The sequence below is a fragment of the Elephas maximus genome, chromosome 3, assembly GCF_024166365.1.
Source record: "Elephas maximus indicus isolate mEleMax1 chromosome 3, mEleMax1 primary haplotype, whole genome shotgun sequence".
NCBI classification, from domain to species: domain Eukaryota; kingdom Metazoa; phylum Chordata; class Mammalia; order Proboscidea; family Elephantidae; genus Elephas; species Elephas maximus.
This window is the reverse complement of record NC_064821.1, coordinates 43,622,842-43,643,894: the sequence shown is the minus strand read 5'-3', so window position 1 is coordinate 43,643,894 and position 21,053 is coordinate 43,622,842. Positions and strand designations below refer to the sequence as shown.

Genomic DNA, 21,053 nt, shown 5'->3' with positions numbered 1-21,053 from the left:
GTCAAGTCAGTTTCAACTCATTGGGACCCTATGTACAACAGAAAGAAACACTGCCCAGTCCTATGCCACCCTCACAATTTTTGTCATGCTTGAGCCCACTGGTGCAGCCACCATGTCAATCCATCTTATTGAGGGTCTTCCTCTTTTTCACTGACCCTCTACTAAGCATGATGTCTTTCTCCAGGGACTGTTCCCTCCTGATGACATGTCCAACGTACGTGAGACAAAGTCTCGCCCTCCTTGCTTCTAAGGATCCTTACAAGTAAAAGGGCCAAATATCTTCTGTTGAAGGTAAAGCACAGAATTTTCCAGAGCAGTCATCTCATTAATGCCTCATGCCCTCTTGACAACCAGCTCAACTGGTCCTCTCCTGACTGTGCAAGAACATCGGCCTTAAGGACAAGCATCAGGGCTGATTCTTCTTCTTGCTAAGGATTTTGCTTCTACGATATCCCCGTTTTCCCTGCATCATCAATTTTCCTTCTCTACTGGATCCTTCACCTAGCAGACCAACATGCCTCCATATCCCCACGTTAGAAAATAACAAGACAATAAAAAAACTCTCTTTAACCCCTCTAGTCCTATCATCTCCTCTCCCTTTTCCCCTTCACAGCAAGACTCCTTGGATGTCAGACCCCTGTCACTATCTCCACTTGCTCCTGTTTTCTATTTGGCCCACTCAGCAGGGCTGGCATCCCAGCCTCGAGTGACCTGACCCTTGACAAAGGCCACGGTCACCTCTGTTCTCATCTCATCTTGGATTTGGACTTGTCTTCATGACGTCCTGATGCTTCAGGTAGCATGGGTGGTCAGGGAAGGCAATGATGGGGTGGAGGCCCACCATGACCCGAAGTGCACCTGAAATCATAGACATGCCCTGGTCCAGGAGGCAGGAGGCCTGGTCCTAGTCCCCACTCCACTCACCACTAGTCCCCACTCCACTCACCACTTTGGACTAGTGTCTTAGACTTTTTCAGCTCTGGAAGTTCCCTGTCCCCTTCCTAGTGTGGCTTTGAGGACAACTAGAAGTCAAGCACATGTTCAGCAAACCGGAAAGTACAGGCCACTGAGAAACAGGACAGTGTGCGCAGGGGGCAGTTTGGAGGGAGGCAAGTCTTCCTCTTGCAGTGGACATGTGGTCTGACTTCTCCAACCCACATCCGCCTCTCCCAGTCTAAATGGTCAGGACAGCGTTCCCACACACCATGCGTAGGGGACTGTCAATCTTACACGTCATCAAGGGTTTCTGATTGTCTTCCAGGTGAGCCTGGTGAGAACTGAAGTTCTCCAGGATAGAGAGAGACCTGGTGCAGCTAGAATTGCATTGACCGGGCGTCCTGATCGACCTGAGTAGAGGATATTGAAGGAGACAGACCACAAGTGGCTCTTCTGAACACAAGTACTGTTCAATCTCTCAAATGCACCTGTGTGGTTAGGTGGAGGGAATGTGTATTTTAGAGGTCTTTGGGTTCAATTGTTGCTGTTGTTGTTAGTGGCCATTGGGTCAGCCACCAACTCACGGCAACTCTGTGCTCAATGCAACCAAACGTTGTCTGGTCCTGTACCATCCCCATGATTAGTTGCAGATTAGCCCATTGCGATCCACAGGGTTGTCATTGGCTGATTTTTGGAAGTAGTTTGCCAGGCCTTTCTTCCTAGTCTAGAAGCTCTGCTGAACCTTTCCACCTTAGGTGACACCACTGATATTTGAAACAGCAGTGGTATAGCTTCTAGCAGCACAGCGATATGCAAGCCATGACAGAATGACAAACTGACAGACAAGTGATGGATGCATTTTCAGACTCAACTAACATTGTCTAAAAACTCACTATGTTGCTCAGTCAATACTGTGCTCAGGGCTTTCCATGTGAGTGACACATTCAAGTCTCAGAACAGCCTTCTGAAGTAGAAATTATCTCTCAATTTTGCAGGCAAAGAAGATGAGACTCCATGAGGTCACATGGTACAACCAAGGAAGGACAAACAGTGGGTGAGCAATGGTGGCCAGGTCCTGAGTTCAAGTCTCGGCCAAGGTAAGCGCTCTTTCCACTGGCCACAGCTGTCCCAGGCTTGATCCCCACATGTCCATCAGCACTTGGACATTCTCCCCAGTGAGTGAGCATCCACTCCGTGACAAACTTGGCATCTGCACTGCTGAAGGAAACTTCTGGAAAGGGAAATTTGACTCTTCCATTATTGCTGATCATCGCACTCTCATATCAGACCGCAAGATGGAGGTCTGTAATAGTCACTGAACCACATCGAAAACAAAGACCCAAGGCCCTGTCTTCATTTTCACCCAGATGGTACATCTCCATCACGTATCTGCTTGTGATTTTGGCTACGTCTCTGGAATTGGAGCACAACCAACTGGGGAGCTCTGGAGCTTTGCCTGGAACTCACCTGCTGAAAAAGGTGAGGCCAATGCTTCTTCCACAGGAGATATTCACATGGGACCATTTGATATTAGACATCTATAAGACAGGGACCCATTGCTCATCTGTCAATCTGTTGGACTGTGGTGGTTTGCTGCGATGCTGGAAGCTATGCCACCAGTATTTCAAAGACTAGCAGAGTTGCCCATGGTGGACAGGTTTCAGTGGCACTTCCAGATGAAGACAGCCTGGAAAGAAAGGCCTGGCAATCTCTTCTGTAAATTGGCCAACGAAAACCTTATAGATCACAACAGATGACTGTCTGACTCATCGTCAGACACGTCATCAGTGGGATCAATGACTGGAGGAGGATGAGATGGATTGGCATAACAACTGCAAGGATGGACTCAAACACGGCAGCAATGGTGAGGATGGTACAGGACAGGGTAATGTTTTGTTTTGCTGTATGTAAGGTCACCATGAATCAGAACCAACTCAAAGGCAGCTACCATCATCATCATCATCATCATCACCATCATCACCATGAAGGCAAGCATGGTGGAGGGGCTTTTCTTAGCACAGGAGAAAGGACAACATCTTACCCCAAAATGGTGGCCCTTGGGTTGATTCTGTTTAGGTCAAATACCAAGGCCCACTGCCATCTCCCCTGCCTGATCCCAGAACCTCCCTGTGCACAAAAACCACTGTGCACACTGCCCCACTCCCTGAGAACCACAGACTACTCTGGAAGGAAGATAAGACGCCAGCCTCTCTGGTGTTCTCCATATGCTGATGGACAAATGGGGAGGGGAAGGCTACCATGGCCCTTTTTCTAGCTCTTGGCGAATAAGCACTGAGTTCACACATTCTAAGGACTGTTAGAGCTGAAAGAGGGGCTGCAAATGTTTTTTTTTTTTTCTTATTCAGCATCTAGTTCCAGAAAGGAATCTCTGGGGGTTGCAAAGGGGTAACATGCTCATCTGTTAACTAAAAGGTCAGAGGTTTGAGTTTACCATGAGGCACCTCGGAAGAAAGGTCTGGTGGTCTGCTTCCAAAAAATCGACCACTGAAAACTCCATGGAGCGGTTCTATTCTGACACACATGTGGTCACTCTGAGCTGGAATCAACTCGAAAGCAACCATTTTTTTTTTTTGGTAGTTGTTGTTGTTTTTGTTCTAGAGGCGAAGAGACTGACTCTCCAGCAGCTGTGAACTGTCTCCTCCAAGGCTGCTTCCTGCCCTGGCTCGCTCTGGAATCCAGGTCTCCTGGCATGTGGCAGCACTGCCCTCCCCACCTCTGTATTCTGCTCACCCTACCCACCCACTCACTGACTCCCTATGCCCTCCTCTGGCCAGGCACATCCTCCCCACACCTAGGGCTTCATTCACCACTCCTAGCACCACTCCTTCCTGCCTGAAATGGCCCCACCTCCTCGGACTATCCATTGTCTGTATAATCAATGAGTGATTGACTATGCTGCACTTTGGGACAATTCCTCTCCTGCCCTGAACTGCCATTTCTCTCTTATGCAATGCTGTGTCTTTGTTTGTCTTGCTTTCCCAAATAGATTTTCCAAGAGGGCAAGGGGCCATGTTCTCCACGTCCTTACCCCCCACCCCCACCTCAATGACGTCTGACAGAAACTAAATGTAGAACTGATGGTTCATTGAGCAAATTGATCAAGAGTCCAGAAACTCTAAAAGTGGTCCTCTTAACAGAGTTAAATCAAAATTCTAAAAGCGGTTTTCTATCTGATAGTTAATCTCGATGCTCAGAATCCTTCCCCGTGAGTGGATGAAAGCCATAAATTCAGTTCACCGGATATAAAACTGGATCTGCCATCAATCCAGTACTTAGTGAAATGCTCAATGTAAGGGAAGACAAGTTCTACAGAACCGTGTTTCGCACGGTTGTTTGGTTAAAAGGCCCCTGATGGTCTCAACTCCCTGGTAACCTGGGCAGCCGGCAACCCCACCAATCACTGATAAAGGAGAGAGCCTTCAAGGTAGAGCGGAGGTGTCCATTATGACCTCTTCCTGCTGCAAACTTCCAAAAAGTACAACAAGCCTAGGCGGCCCTTGAAGGCCTGGTGAGGAAGAGAGCGCAAGAGAGTCGAGCTCAGCAGCATCCAGGTAGAAAGTGGCTTAGACAGGCACCGAGGTTGTAAGGGAATTAAAGAACCTTCCCTGATCCCAAATGTGCTCTCAGAAGGAGAAAGAGGCCCTGGGGGACGTAAAGCTGCTTCAGAAGCACTCAATGCAATAAGTTGGAGCAAGGAGCATGAGAAAAGGAAATAAAAAGAAGCTTGTGGTCATGTCCTCTCCAGGAGAATCAGAGGCTGGCTTTAATGAGTTGGAGCTTAGTTATCCATTCGATGTGAACATAGCTTTGCTCAGCAAAAACCAGGGGGATGCTCTATAAGCCACCTACCAAACCACAGGCCACCTCCTGAGATCACAGATCAGAGGAATCACCATGCAACATCCATTCGAAAGTCCCAGTTAAGACCCTACAGATTTGCTTTGCGATCTACTAAGTTGAGGATGGTTAGCAGAGCTTCAAATGCTCATTTGTTCTTTGATGACTTTATCCCAATTAAGCCACTCAAAACTTTTGAAGTTCATGAGTCATTTGCTTCCAGTATCTTTAAATTAAGGACAGATTCAGTTCCCTAGTAGCAAATACCCAGCAACTTAATTAAAAGGGGCTCAACATTTAGACTGCCACAGTGGCTTTCAACAGAAAGGAAAGGAGCATGTCTCCCCGTTACATCTGCTTCTAATTTCCTTTCACTCTGATTCCGGTCTTTAGAAAATATTTCACCATAATGAGACTCGCTCCAGAGGTTGGCTGGCCTGTATCTTTGTTCAGGTCAGCTGACAATCAGGGTGAAGATGACACCAGCCTGTCCCTTGTGCTTACAAAGGGTCACACCTAAAGGACACTGCTGTCCTCCTTGTGACAAGGACAAAGCAACTTGAGAAGCATCCTTGGAAATGGATGAGTGAATTCCAATGTAAAAATTACCAGGCAGGACTGGGGTGGCAACTCAGCCACCACATCCTTGAGTTGCTGTGTGTCACCAATACATGACTGATCTGAATGAGAACAAATCTGGAAGAGTTATGAGGACCTAAAGGGCTTCAATGGCCCCTTGCTGGGGCACCTTCTGGAGCACATGAAAATTAACAGCTAGAGAAGGCACCAATGCGTCTCGGCAGTGTCACAGGGCCTAGGGGCAGGGTCCAAGTAGGTGGAGCCCTGAGAACGGAGAATATCAGGCCCAGGCAACCTTTATTGAGCACCAACTATATACCAAACCCCAGGTGTCCCCACAGTAGACATATTCAGTAACCGAAATCACTCGGCTTGAATTTCCCAAAGCTTACTTCACAAGTTTTCAGATAAAAGCCCAGGAAACTACTTTCTCTTTTTTTCTCGAAGATTCTGTGATTGCAAATTCAGAGCATGATCAGCCAGAGGGCTGTCAGAGATGCCCTGCGCCATGGGATGCCCTCTTCCCTGGGCCTCAAGTGAACTCTCAACCTGGCTGACATTCACCCTCTGCCAGCACCCGTGGGAGGCTGGAGCACAGCACCTCTGTGAACCTGAGCTAGGTGATTTTCCATCACAAGCGGCTCCTGGCCAGCACCATTCACACCTCTGTATGGAGCACCAAGGTCAGGGGACTTCATCAGTGACCTCATGGAATGACCTCATAACAGAAGAGCCAAGCAGGGGCAGCAAACTGTCACAGTGATATCACCGTCATCATCACCATCATTGTCATCTTCATCATAATCATCATCATGGTCATCATCCTCATTCTCACAACTTCATCATCATCAGTATCGACGTCATCATCATAACCATCATCATCATCATCATCATCATCATCACCTTAAGAGCAGCTAACACATATGGAGCAGTTGTTATGTGCCAGGCACAGTATTTTCTCATTTAATCTTTATGGCAATGTTATGAGATGGCTATATCTATTATTCCCATTGAGCCGGAGAGAGGAGAAGTTCACACAGCTAAGAAGAGGTTAAGCCAGGAATCTAAAGGCAGGCAGTGGGACTCTCAACCACTATACTAACTGAGTGTAGATTTTCAAGTTATTTCACCTGCAGGGCCATTTCTGAAAGACAGACCCTTTAGTGATTCCAGCAGGCATTCCATGTAACATTCTGACGGATTTCAGAGTCTCCAAATCATCAGCAACCTGCCTCTCCAATGCCCAGCAATGCCTGTGCTACAGACATGCAGGAAAATGTGGCAAGCCCCTTCTAAATATTTCTCTACAGAAGCAAAAATAAACTCACAGATCCCAAAATCTGATTCCAGTAATCCTTCCTTCTTTTGACAGCATGTCTGACTTAATGAATTCTTCATGTCACTTCCTAAAACCCACTTCTAGATTTGAGGGCCTTCCAGTAGTAAGTGGGCAAAGCTGAATGTCTGAAATGACAAGAACCCTGACTCCCTGTAGGCAAGTTCTCTCCTTGAGATCAGCAACTCTTTCCTCAGGGCCACTTTTGCTGGGTATAAAAATAACTAACATGTATGAAGATTCCTGGGTGCCAGGCACCATATTTTATGCTCTGTGTTGATTCACTGAATTCTGACAGCAACCATTTAGGAGGGATATTACTTTTTCATCTTTCTGATAAAGAAAGTGAAGCTAGGAGAGAAAATAACTGTTCAAGGACCTTACAATTACATACGGCAGTCCAGATTCACACACTGATCTGCAGCCTCAAAGCATCTGCTCCTAACCAGAGCACATACAGCCACCCAGACCACAGCTGTGTGACGGCCCAAGACAAGTCGTACCTTCCTAAGTTCTGTCTGGCATGAGTAATGGTGCTTACTTTCCACAAAAATCCAGGGACTAAAATCTACATCTAATGGCTACCAAGGTAAAGAGGATTCACAGGAGGTCAGCCCTCTGCTCCCACCACTCTTCCATCCAGGTAGGCTTTAACAGTTGAGTTCCCCAGGCAGGCTCCCACCTGAGAGTTCAGATAAGGTAATCAAGAAGCCTGTAGCCCAAGCAAAGAGGTCACTTTCCCCATCACCTGCCAGTTCTTCCCCGTGTCTGACTTGAATAGCTCCAGCTTTAGCTCTAATTTCCCCAGTGCTTGGGTCTAACTCACTTATGTTGTAACAGCTGGGCTGTGATGAAACCTCTTAGGGGAATCATCTTAGTATTTCTGTCTTCCTTCTGCTTGGCCCAGATACTGAGACCATGGCCGGCCCTTAATGAGGGCTACTGTAAGCTGCCATCCTCCCTTCTCTGCAGACTGGCATCACTTCCCAGAATTAGCATTTCTCTGCATTCGAAGCAAATGTACATATTTTCCCCCTTTTAAATTCGTTTTGCTAAACAAATTAATCTCGCACCAGATTATATTATGAAGAGACATAAATCTTTTCCAAGATAAGCATCTGTCAAGTTGGATTAGTAGCATCCAATGTACTGTGAATTAATTTGCTAAGCCTTATAATGCTGTCCCGGGCGTTTAGCTTTAGTAATAACAAGTGTAATTTGGAATAAATGGGAACCTGTTTTCTCATCCATGTCTATATAGTAAGTGACGTATGCAGAGGAGATGACAGTAAATGACTGTAGCAGTACATTCCATTACAATGATGGCTTGGGAGTTTATTGAGGGAAAAAGGAAAGCTTTGTGAGCTGCACAAAGGTGCTTGTTGTAGAGAAGATGAATTGCAGGGCGCGTTTGTACGTAGATTGCTGGAGGAGGCTACACCGGTGACAACATACCGTGGTCTCCGCATCCTCTCCCGGGATGGCCCCGAGTGCACAGCCTCCATCCCAGGGTCCTTGACGTTGAATGGAGCTAGGTCTGCTTTCATAGATATGGTGCTCTCTAGAGAAGAGGAACTCAGAATAACAACTGTAGATCCTCCTGCCAGGGTGGAGGAAGGAAGTTGCTCATGAGCTTAATGGCAAGAGTCGCCCACACCATGCGTTATGGATTGAATTTTGTCTTCAAAAAATGGGTGTTGGAATTCTAACCCTATATGGATTAGGATGTAATCCCCTTTGGGGATAGGGCTTTCTTTGTTATGTTACGGAGGCCATATCAGAGTAGGGTATGTTCTAAAACTACTCCCTTCTGGGTTATAAGGAGCAATGTAGACAGAGACTAGCAAGCCCAAATGGGGAAGACAGATGCTCTCGGAGGATGGAGGCAGATGAATCTACAAGGCCAGGAACTCCAAAAACTGCCACGTACTAAAAGCTGAAAAGGAGCCCTGGTGGCACAATGGTTAACTGCTTGACTGCTAAACAAAAGATTGGTGGTTTGGATTCACCCAGCGGATCCACGAGGAGAAAAGACCTTGCAGTCTGCCCCTGCCAAGATTACATCCTAGTAAACCTTATGGGGCAGTTACTATGAATCAAAATCTACTTGATGACACACAACAACAACAGAAACTGAAATAGACAAGGAAGGATCTCCACATAGAACTGGTACCCTGAATTTAGACTTCCAGCCTCCTGAACTGTGAGACAGTAAATTCCTGTTATTGAAAGTCATCTACTTGTGATACTTATGTTACAGCAGCACTAGAAGACTAAGATGCCGTGGAACCTACCCAACCATTGACCATGGCCTGCTGCCCGAGGATGAGAAGGGCCCACGACCAGGACTCTGCATCTAAGAATATGGTGCAGAGTTTGCACTTTGAATATAACGAGAACTTGTAAGCTACACAAATGAGCTGTGAGAACCAATTCTCTTCCTTCCCTTGATTCTGAAGATGACGGTGGGACCTGTGAAGCCCCAGCCCTTGAAGGGGCAGAGGAGTGGCCTGTGTGGGAGGGATGTGGTGCTCCAGCCCTTTCATGCTGAGGATCTGAAGCATGCATCTGATTTTACTAAGTTAGCCAACTTACTGCTTGTCTGGAATGTACATGCATGGATGCCAGTGGAGAACCTCTGAGTCATTCCGGTGTGTGGGACCACCGCCCGTTAACACTCCTCTGTGTGCCCCAGCCTATCACAGGGCCCTTCACATGTTGACAGATACTGGTTTAGTGACACACTCTGGCCTAGGAGATTTCAAGGCTACTCCCTTTAGAACATACTATGGACTGCCAGAAGAATGAACAAATCTGTCTCAGAAGAAGTACAGCCAGAATACTCATTAGGAGTGAGGATGGCAAGATTTCGTCTCACATACTTTGGACACGTTGTCAGGAGGGACCAGTCCCTGGAGAAGGACATCATGCTTGGTAGAGTAGAGGGTTAGCAAAAAAGAGGAGACCCTCAATTAGATGGACTGACACAGTGGCTGCAACAATGGGCTCACGCATAGCAATGATTGTGAGGATGGCGCAGGACCAGGCAGTGTTTCATTCTATCGTATGTACTTAGGGTCGCTGAGTCGGAACCAACTCGATGCCAGCTAACAACAGCATTTCCTTTAGAAGCAACTGGAGAACAGGGCCCAGGAGGAGAAAAGAAAAAGAAAACTGCATGAAAGTAGGCATTTAAAGCCCAGGGATCATAATTGGTCTCATGTATCTAGAATAACAGTGACAGAAGGACAGGAGCCATTTGTTCTGCTCTGTGTCCTCCAAACACCCTCGTAACCCATCTCCAGGGAAAAGATACTCCACAGCCTGAGTCACTGTCGCAAAGTACCAGTCAACCCCCTCAAAGTCTTCCTCTACCTGGCCTCTCCTCTCCTGCTCTTTAAGGCAATGCCTTCTGGGCTGTTGTGGATTGAATTGGGTCCCCCTCAAAAAGACATGTTTAAGTCCTAATCCTGCACTTGTGAAAATAACTGTTTGGAAACAGGGTCTTTGAGGATGTTCTCAGGTTTAAATGAGGTCATACTGCAGTAGGGTGGCATCTAATCCAATATAAGTGACATTCTTATAAAAGAGAAGAACAAACACAGAGTGACAGACAGAGGAAGGAAGGCCCTGTGAAGATGCACCTAAGCCAAGGAACGCTTATGGCCACCAGAAGCTGGGAGAGACAAGGAAGGATCTTGCTCTAAAGCCTTCAGAGGACATGGCCTTGCAGACATCATGAATACTAGCCTCTTTCACATTTCTGGCCCCAGAACTGTAAGACAATACATTTATGTTCTTATAAACCACCTAGCCAAGGTCAAGCTGGTGGCTACCCCCAGTAGGGCCCACACTCTTGAAGATTTCAGAAGAATCCACACGGTCCCTTCAATTCCCTCATGAGATGTGCCCACAACCTGCCCCTACGGAGGAAGTCCTACAGTTCTGGAAAACGTGGCTCTGTGCCCATCAGGGTTCAGTCAGTTCCTTACACAATATCATGGGGGGCACAGAGCTCACTAGAAAGGGGAGAACCCCATCTCTACAGCATCAAAGGGGCATAGTCCTTACTAGGAAGGGGAGCACCCCATTCCTACAGCATCAGAGGGGGCACAGTGCTCACTAGGAAGGGGAGCATCCCATCCCTACAGCATCAGGGGAGGGTACAATGCTTACCAGGAAAGGAAGCACCCCATCCTTACAGCATCATGGGGGACACAGTACTCACTCGGAAGGGGAGCACCCCGCCCCTACAGCATCATGGGGGACACAATACTCACTTGGAAGGGAAGCACCCCATTCCTAATAGCATCAGAGGGGGCAAAATGCTCACTAGGAAGGGGAGCATCCCATCCCTATGGCATCAGAGAGGGCACAACGCTCACTAGGAAGGGGGGCATTCCATCCCTATAGCATCAGAGGGGGCACAACACTAACTAGGAAAGACAGCACCCCATCCCGACAGCATCATGGGGGACACAGCACTCACTCGGAAGGGGAGCACCCCATCCCTACAGCACCGTGGGGGACAGTACTCACCAGGAAGGGGAACATCCCATCCTTACAGCATCAGAGGAGCACAGTTCTCACTAGGAAGGGGCACACCTTATCCTCACATCCACCAGCCACAAGAGCCTGCTACTCCTTTCCAGAGCACAGGCATAATCCCAGGGCACATAAATAAGTGTGCAAGTTCATGAACAAGTACCATCTCCATCTCCCCCAAGGTCCCACGCCCCAACTCCTGGCCCTCTGTTTTTGCTTTTAGCTCTCCCACTGGGAAATGTACTCACACGAAGCAGTGCCAAGCTAGGCACATCTTAGCATCCCCTGATACACACCCACACAGTACCCTACCCCCAACCAAGCCCGACTCAGACAGAGGCAGCCATACCTGAGGTCTCCCCCAGGATCCTCGGGGGCTGGATGTCTTTCCCGTTGTTGCTGGGACTGGTAGAAGGCGCCATTGTGCTGATCCCCACAGGGATCCTATTCCTGGGGTCCAGGGACTCTGTGAGCCCCTTAGTCTGCAGGGTCACGGAGGTGGCCCTGGTGGCCGTGGTAGTGGTGGTGGTGGTAGTGGTGGTGCCCACCGTTGTCTTCCGGGTTTGTAAGATGGAAACTGTGGTGGGGCCATACATCCCCGGAAATGTGTTGGACTCCAGGGCATCCTCCTCGCCCGTGGGCCCCCAGGCAATGAACTCTGTCTCTGTGGTGGGCCTGCTGCCTCTGAAGTCAAAGTTGCTGAAGCCGCCCCCCTGCAGGTGCCGCCTCCCCCTCCTCAGGAGGCTCTGCTGGTCCGTGGCCCCCCCGCCTGCTGTGGAGGACGAGGACGAGGACGAGGAGGCCAGGGAGGGGCTGGACCTGGCAGTGGCCGGGGGTTTGGCGAGCCCCCCTCTGGGCAGGAAGGCGGCCACCTGGTCTCTGGGTCTGTGCGCCCGTTTGGCACGGGGGGTCTGGAGCTGCCCGTGGGTCCGCTCCAGGCGGGGCGGCCGGGGGCTCCACAGAGGGGCGGGCATCCGTGCGGGTTGTCCACTCTTAAAACTCCACAGGCGCGGGGTCCGGTGCGGCGGGCGCGGCAGGAGCCGGAACTCGGGGCCCGGGCCCAGGGACTCACACACGGGGAGCTCCATGGCGAGCTGAAACATGGCTATCAGTATCCAAGCATGGCTTCCAGCGGAGCAGCCCGGCCAGCGGATGGACATGGAACTGCGTGGAGAGAGAGAGAACGTCAGTGTGGGCCCCGGCAGTGGGGGTCCGCCACAGGGGCCACCTTTGGCCACCACCACTATGACAAAGAAATGCTTTTCTTGTAAGGAAAGCTAATCCTAACTTCAAAAGGGAAAGGGAAACCCCTCATTATTTTACTTCAAAGGCCCACTCAAGACAGCCCGCTGATCAGCATTTTAAAAGAAGAGGGCTAACGGCCTCTGTTTATAAAGAATGGCTGTCTCCTGCCACTCTGTATCTATGCTTCATTTTTTTCTTACAACATGCTTCCAGGGCACAGGGCTGGGTGATCAATGGATAGTCCATTTCACGGGAAGGAAAACTGAGCCCTGCAAATTCCCCTCACAAAAAATAACTAGTTGCCATGGAGTCGACTCTGACTCACAGCCACCCCACGCATGTCAGAGTAGAACTGTGCTCCACAGAGTTTTGGGTGGCTGATTTTTTTTTTTTTTTTGTAAGTAGATCACCAGGCCTTTCTTCCATGGTAACTCTGAGTGGATTTGAACCACCGAACTATCGGCTAGTAGTCCAGGGCTTAACTGTTTGTATCACCTAGGGGCTCCTATTAGCCTGGATAAGCCGATCCTAAGTATCTTCCAGCCCCCCACCCGGCTTTCTTGTACTCATAATGACACTGAGGTTCCGTGAGGATATGTGGTAAGTGATGGGCAGGACTGGGAACACAGCCTCAACCTCCAAACCCCAGACCAGGGTCTTTTCTCTACATAATGGAAGCTCCCTGCCTTGAGATGGTAAAAATAATAATAATAACAATAACCAGTTGTTGTCAAGTTGACCTCAATTCCTGGTGACCCCATGTGTGTCAGAGTAGAACTGTGCTCCATAGGGTTTCTTGGCTGTGATCTTATATCACCAGGCCTTTCATCTGAGGTGCCTCCAAGTGGACTCAAACCTCCAACCCTTTGATTAGCAGTTGAGCACATTAGCCCTCTGCACTGCCCAGGGACTCCAAGGTGGTGGGGATAGAAGCCCACTAACTGCTTTTCCTGAGGCAGGGAGTCTGGAAGACACAGGAGGTCTCCACTCTCTGTAGGACCAAATCTCTGGGATAACACAGCAGCATCCAGGACAGGCATCCCTGAGCACTGACCATCTGCTTGGCGCTTTGCAACACTTCCGTCTCCTGCTCCCCCAGGCATCTGAGTCCAACAGGCATGTTTTAAACCAGGCATATTGCACTAAATGCCACGCACAGGGAAAGCTCCTTATCCTTGGCCTTTTCCAGGTTTTACTCGGGGAGAAGAGATTTGCTCTGGATAACCTGAACATTTATCAATGTGCCGACTCTGCTAAAGTGTTTGTTCTGTTGACATTTCTCTTCGGTGATGATGCTCTTTGAAGCCCCATTATCCACCTCCTCAGCAACAAGGAAGGCTGGAGAAAGGGCAAACCCCCAACCTGGCTGGCGAGGCAGCAGCTGCTCCCTGGCCCAGCTAAGCTGCAGGGGAGGCGTGGAGCCGGGTGCAGCAGTGTCCTGAGGCCCCCTGGACCTTCCACCAAGTGCAGCTCAGTCCACAGCCCGGGGTGCACTTCCGACTGGCAGAAGCCATGAGAGGCACGTGGAAGGCATGGCACAGCAGAGAGCCAAGTGCAAGGGTGTGGAAGCTCGGGCCCACGCGCCTCTCCCACCGGCACAGATAATTCAGCACTGATTCTATGTGTCACTCAAAGCCAGCTCTTGTCACCGACCTCCCATCTGAAAGTTAAAAGGAATCCAGAAACTTTAATGACAGCTGTGGTGGGGGTGGGGGTAGGGGTGGGGGTAGGAACCGGTGGGGATAGAAACGGGGCGGGGCGTTCAGGTGTGCTGAGCTGCCGGTCCTGTCACTGCACCTGTGAGAAACCGCTGAAAACCAGGCCCGTAAAAACAACAGACTCGGCGGTTTTTCTTTATGAGGCACTTCATGGTTTTAAAAATGAATAAATCGCTCTGTGTGGGTGGGTGCGAGCGTGGGTGAGCAAGTGTGCGTTTGTGTCAATGTGAGCGTGTGATTATGTGTGTATCAATGTATTAGGCAATGTGTGAGACTGTTAGTGTGTGGGTATGTGTGTATCTGTGTGAATTTGTGCGAGTTGTGTGAGTATAAGTGTGTGAACGAGTGCATGCCAATGTTTCTTTGTGTGCAAGCGCATGTGTGTAGGTGTGTGAACATGTGTATGTGTGTGTGGCTCAATGTGTTGGAGTACATGTCCATGTGTGGATGTGTGTGAGTGTGCATCTGTGTGAGTGCATGTCAAGGTTTCTCAATTTGTGAGTATTTTTATGTGAGCATGTGGGTGTTTGTGTGAATGTGTGTCTCTGTGAGTATGTGCATGTTCGAGTATGTGTGTCCATGTGCATCTGAGTGTGTCAAGATTTTTCAGTATGTGTGTGACTGTGCGTGTGTCTCAGCGTGTGTGTCAGTGTTTTTCAGCTTGTGGGAGAATGTGCGTGAGTGGTGTGTGTGGGTGCCCTTTCATGTTAACACCAGCCTGGCCAGGGCTGACATTCCTTTCATTGATATACCCGGGACTGCTGGCCCCTGCATGCTTGTATTAATGAGTGTTAATTACCAAAACCAACTAGCCCCGAATAACCAGGCCCCGTTTTCAATCAGAAAGAAAGGGCTTCGATGCAGAAACCAGGAGGGCCTCATTACACTAACGTCTCTGTTTCTGCTGGTGCACGCTTTCTCTGCACAGGCAGCCAAGCTCGACACAGAGACCAGCCCAGGTGCTGCATGGCAGTATTTAGGTCAACGTGAAGTCCCCATCCACACGCTGGCAATACACAGGGCAGTACTTGGTGGCTGGAGGGTGACCTAGTCAGATCAGAGTTGAGTTTAGAGCCGGCAGTTTTGGGTAGGCGGGGAGTTGGATAACCACCACTCTGCAAATCTGGGTGGGGGTCCAGCTGCCAGTGTGACAGGACCTGCCCTGGCAGGTGGGATCCACAGCCCAGAGGGCACAGGCAGGCAGAAGGAAGAGCAGCCTCATGGAAACCCACCTGCCATGGGTCCTTCAGAAACATCGCCCCAGGAAATGAACTGCACCGCACCTCCGCCTGCGCCGGCCTGCCTGCCCAGCGTAACTTCACACGCAGGGTTATCTCTGCGATTTTTCACCAATCATGGGCTGTAATTGGATACCATGGAAACCCCCTCATCACCAAGTCACCCAGCTGTTACGTAGAAAAACCAACTGATGGCAACTGCAGGGAGAATTTGATTTGTTTTTCCTTTCCCGGCCCAGGTCTTCCTTTGTAATCTGATGGATATGCTCAGAGAGGGAAAGTAAAGTGGGTGGATGGACGAGGAGGACAGAGAGAGGCCTACTTACTCCCAGCAGCCAGGAAATGTGAGGTCAGAGGGGACTGAAGAAACCCCTTATGGGGAGGTAAAGGGCTGATCTCATGGCCTCCGGGGACCCCACTGTGGATCTCCTTGCAGAGGTCGAAGACCCCAGGCCCTTTGCTTCACCAGCAGGTGAGAGGCTGCATTTCAGAGCAAGGAGAATCCAGCCCATCTCCAAGGGCCACGTGAGTAGTGCAAACACCTCTGTCCTCACCTCCACGATAACTCTGAAACAAGGCAGGGCCCCCGGGCACTCTTCTCTCTGAAGGCTCAGCCACAGGGTGGGGGACCACCAGTGCTTCCCCCATTTCCACGGTTACATGGTTCTGGGAGAGCCACTCACAGGCCCTTCATCCTAGGCGGGCATGTGTGGTACACCAGGCACTGCCCAGGATGGTAGCAGATTCGGCCCATCTACAAAAGGTAGGCCCACGGCTGCCAAAGGGCCCACTACCATCAGGGCCAGTAGGAACATGACTGGCAGGTCCACAGAGCAGGCAGGGGCCGCACGGGCTCCCCAACATTCCGGGGCATCCACAGGTCTTTGAAGAACACGCCACCCACTCCACACCCACAGATGGCTAGACGAAAAAAGATAGACTACACCAAGTGTTGGTGACGATGTGGAGAAACTGGAACCCTCAGCATTGCTGGTGGGAATGTAAAATGGTGCAGCTGCTGTGGAAAACAGTGTGGCAGGTCCTCAAAAAGTCAAACATAGAGTTACCATAGGACCCAGCAATTCCATTCTTAGATATAAACGTGCCCACACAAAAACTTGTACTTGAATAGATCGCAGCAGCATTATTCACAATAGCCAAAAGAGGAAACGACCAGAATTTCCATCAACAGATGAATGGATAAACAAAATGTGGTCCATCCATATGGTGGAATATTACTAAGAGATAAAAAGCAATGAAGCTCTGATACATGCTACAACATGGATAAAGGTCAAAAACATCATGTTAAGTGAAAGAAGCCAGTCCCAAGGGACAACATATTGTGTGATTCCATTTATATATGAAATGTTGGAAACAGGCAAATACACAGAAACAGAAAGCAGATTAGTGGCTGCCAGGGAATGGGGAAAGGGGAGGAATGGAGACTGACTGCTGATGGGTAATGTGTTTCTTTTTGGGGTGATGAAAATGTTCTAGAATTAATAGGGTGACGGCTGCATAATCTTGTGAATGTACTACAAGCCACTGCACGGTGTACTTTAAAAGGGAAAGTTTCATGGTATGCAACTGTCTTCCTTATCTAGTGCTACTATAACAGAAATACCTCAAGCCGACTGTTTTAACTAAGAGAAGTTTATTGCCTCACAGTAAAGTAGGCTAAAAGTCCAAATTCAGGGCATCAGCGCAAGGGGAACGCTTTTGCTCTCTAATGGCCTTCTCATCAGTCTCCCCCCGTGGACTAGGAGCCTCTCAGTGGAGGGACCCCGGGTCCGAAGGACATGCTCTGCTCCAGGCACTGCTTTCTTGGTGGTAGGAGGTCCCCCTGTCTCTCTGCTGGCTTCCCCCTTTTATATCTCAAAAGAGATTGCCTCAAGACACAATCCAACCTTGTAGCTTGAGCCCTGCCTCACTAACACAACTGCCATCCATCCCCCCTCACTAACATCATAGAGGCAGGATTTACAACATAGAGGAAAATCACATCAGATGTGACAAAATGGTGGACAATCACCCAATACTAGGAATTATGGCCAAGTCAAATTGATACACACATTTTCAGGGGAACATAATTCAATCCATGACAGCAATTCATATCTCAATAAAAATGAGAACATGCCGGAAAAGTGGGTGTGTGCAAGGATAGTGGGGGACCGGTGTGGGGTGCATTGCATCACACATCCTCATCATGGACCTCGATGCTGGTGGGTGGGATGAGAAAGGACTCCAGAGGACAGCACTGGCCTCTCTGAGCTGCAGGGACGTTTCAGGGAACATGTAATTGCCAACTGTCCCCATCTGTCCACTCGGCCCTTGCTGGGATTCAGAGGGAGTAGGCCTGCTCCTGGCTTCTGCTCCAGTAAACCCCTCCCCACGCCCTGTGGAGGGCAGGCCTGGGGTGAGGGGGAGGAGTTGCTCTATGTTGGGTGGCCACCTAGTCCCTACTTTCCAAATGAAGACCCAACTCCCTCAGCCACCTCCCAACCCCCACCTAAGTGCTTCCGAATTGGGAACAGTTGCTCCATCTCCCTTTATTTTCAAGTTTTCAGCTTTCGTGCTATTTTCTCACTTAAATTCTTATTGAAATCTTTTCCCAAGAAGAGTTTAATAAGATTCAGTGAACTGAGATTCAATTCACCACCTTCTGTGTATTTTCTTCACAGCAGAAAATCACCGTTAACTAAGGAAGACACAGACATCTCTGCTACTTAAGGGTGCACCTTTCCCCGAGCGAGAGTCCTGCAGGATTTGCTCCTTTGAGCTGCTGGCATCTGACCTGCTAGCCATCCAGGGAGGTGCGGCTCAGGGCTGGGATGGGAATGCATGAGTGGGTCCTGGGTTTCACAACCCAGTGGCATCCTACAGTCCTGAGAGCTGGGGAGACCTCACGGGTGTCCGCCAGGGGGCAGTGACAGCACTCCCCAGAGTAGAACTCAGGGCTGGATGCTGGGGGCAGACCCCCCAGGTGTCTACTCAGTGGACAAGGTACAGTGGGAGCAATTCCACGCCTGATGACAAAATTAGCCTGCACTGGGGCTCCTTGCTTCCATTCCTGAAGCCACAGGTTTTCCATTGGTCACATGAGACGGTTGGAGCAGGTGCAGTCTGAGAGTTGTTCTGACTGAATCGTGTCCTTTCAAAACATGCACTGGAATCCTAACACCTATACCTGTGGATGGGATCCCATTTGGACACAGGGTTTTCTTTGCTATGTTGATGAGGCCATATCAGTGTAGGGTGTGTTCTAAACCTAGTCACTTCTGAGTGACATAAAAAGCAGGACAAACAGAGAGGAGCAAGCACAAATGGAGGAAGAGAGATGCCATGTAGAGATTGCCAAGCAACCTAGGAAGGCTGGGGCTACGAAAGCGGAGAAAAGGACCATCCCCTAGAACCAACAGAGAGCCTTCCCCTAGAGCCAGCACCAGGAAAGTGGGCTTCCAGCCTCCTAAACTGCAAAAAAAATCAATTTCTGTTCTTTAAAGCCACCCTGTTATGGTATTTCTGTTACAGCAGCACCAGGGCACCAAGCCAAGGATTTCCTCCACACCTTCTAAGGAGACCCTGGCTTCTATGATAAATGATTGACATTACTTATTACTATGTTGCTGATACGGGCTCATCAATATTGCAAAGAAAACCCTATGTCCAAACTGGATCCCACCCACAGGTATAGGGGTGAGGATTCCAGTACATGTTTTGGAAGGGCATGATTCAATCATAACAACTCTCAAACTCCACCTGCTCCAACCCTTTTGTATGACCAATGGAAAACCTGGAGGTTCAGAAATGGAAGCAATGAGCCCCAGTGCAGGCTAATTTTGTCATCAGGTGTTGAATTGCTCCCACTGTGCCTTGTCCACTGAGCAGACACCTGGGGGGTCTGCCTTCAGCATCCAGCTCTGGGTTCTACCCTGTCAAACAGGATGCAGCCAGAAATGATTCAGAGGAAAAGGTGGAAGATATAGAGATATACTTGCTCCAGGGTAAAGTTGGCTTCTTGTGAGTCCATCTTCCATTGTGGATCAGCCCCCTCCTGGTTCCCTACCCCTGAGAGGGACATCCATTTACCTGCTACCCAGGGGCTCTCAGAAGCCCCTGCTGTGTCTACCTCCCCCTTCTGGCAGGACCCCATGTCCAGACACTTCCTGACTCCCACACCACTCCTGTCAGTTTGTTTAAATAAACTTATTTTAGAAGAATTTTAGGTTTATAGGAGCATTGTACACTTCACCCCAGCATTAGCATCCCACCTCACCATAGGCTAGTCATCATAAGTAAGGAACCAACACTGGGGTCTTAATATTAACTAAACTCCAGGGTTTATTCGGATTTCACTTATTGCTGTTGTTAGTTACAAGTGAGTTGATTCCGACTCATGGCAACCCCATGTGTGCACGGGTAGAGCTGCTCCATAGGATTTTCAAGGCTGTGACCTTTCCGTTAGCGCCCAAGAGTGTTAACTGTTTGCACCACCCAGGGACTCCTGGTAGACTGAACACAGCTTTTAAAAAAAGGGAAAACTTTGCCCCATTATCCACTATCAAAAGTGTTTGCACCAGTTTATTCCTTAGATCTGCCACATTCTGTTCCATCAGGCCTGCCTGGCTGCCAAGCAGCCAATTTTCAAAGGGCTAGATAAAATGTTAGTGCCACCCAAGAATGTGGGCTGCATTTAGTGACTACATGGAAAAACGGGAGCAACTTTACAGTGGAGAAAGGTGACAAACAACCTCATTCAGGAGATCAAGGTCAACATCAACAGTGATAAGCTGCATGGACAGAAAGCACCCTTGATATGCTGTGATGAGAATGGCATTATAACCTTCCAGGCTTCCTCCCCAAAACTTATTGTTGCTGTTGCTAGGAACCACTAAGTTGGTTCCAGTTCATAGCAACCCCATGCACAAAAGAACTAAACACTACCCGGTCCTGCACCATCCTCACAATTGTTGCTGTGTTTGAGCTCAGTGTTGCGACCACTGTGTCAATCTATCTCATTCAAGATCTTTCTCTTTTTTGCTGACCCTCTACTTTAGCAAGCATGATATCCTTCTCCAGAGACTGGTCCCTCCTGACAACATGTCCAAAGTCTGTGAGACAAAGTCTTGTCATCCTCGCTTCTAAGGAGCATTATGGCTGTACTTCTCCTAAGACAGATTTGTTTGTTCTTCTGGCAGTCCACGGTATATTCAACATTCTTTGCGAACATCATAATTCAAAGGTATCAATTCTTCTTCGGTCTTCCTTATTTATTGTCTAGCTTTCACATGCATATGAGGTAATTGAAAACACCATGGCTTGGGTCAGGTGCACCTTAGTCCTCAAGGTGACAACTTTCCTTTTTATCACTTTAAAGAGGTATTTTGCAGCAGATTTGCCCAATGCAATACGGTGTTCAATTTCTTGACAACTGCTTCTATGGGCCTTGATTGTGGATTCAAGTGAAATGAAATCCTTGACAACTTCAATCTTTTCTGTTTATCATGATGTTGCTCATTGGTCCAGTTGTGAGGATTTTTGTTTTCTTTATGTTGAGGTGCAATCCATACTGAAGGCTGTGGTCTTTGATCTTCATCA

General features: G+C 48.9%; 1 protein-coding gene across 7 annotated transcripts in view; it reads right to left on the bottom strand.

Annotated features, from left to right (window-relative positions):
* The window catches only part of AJAP1 (adherens junctions associated protein 1), a 180,802-nt gene that overhangs the window by 90,417 nt on the left and 69,332 nt on the right, over positions 1–21,053 (bottom strand). For all 7 annotated transcript variants that reach the window (XR_007516514.1, XR_007516515.1, XM_049877723.1 and 4 more), the window contains exon 2: positions 11,604–12,418. Coding sequence is in view for 5 of the 7 variants with exons in the window: in XM_049877723.1 (XP_049733680.1) it covers positions 11,604–12,418 (815 nt within the window). In the remaining 2 variants the exon portion in view is untranslated. The remainder of the gene's footprint in view (positions 1–11,603; positions 12,419–21,053) is intronic.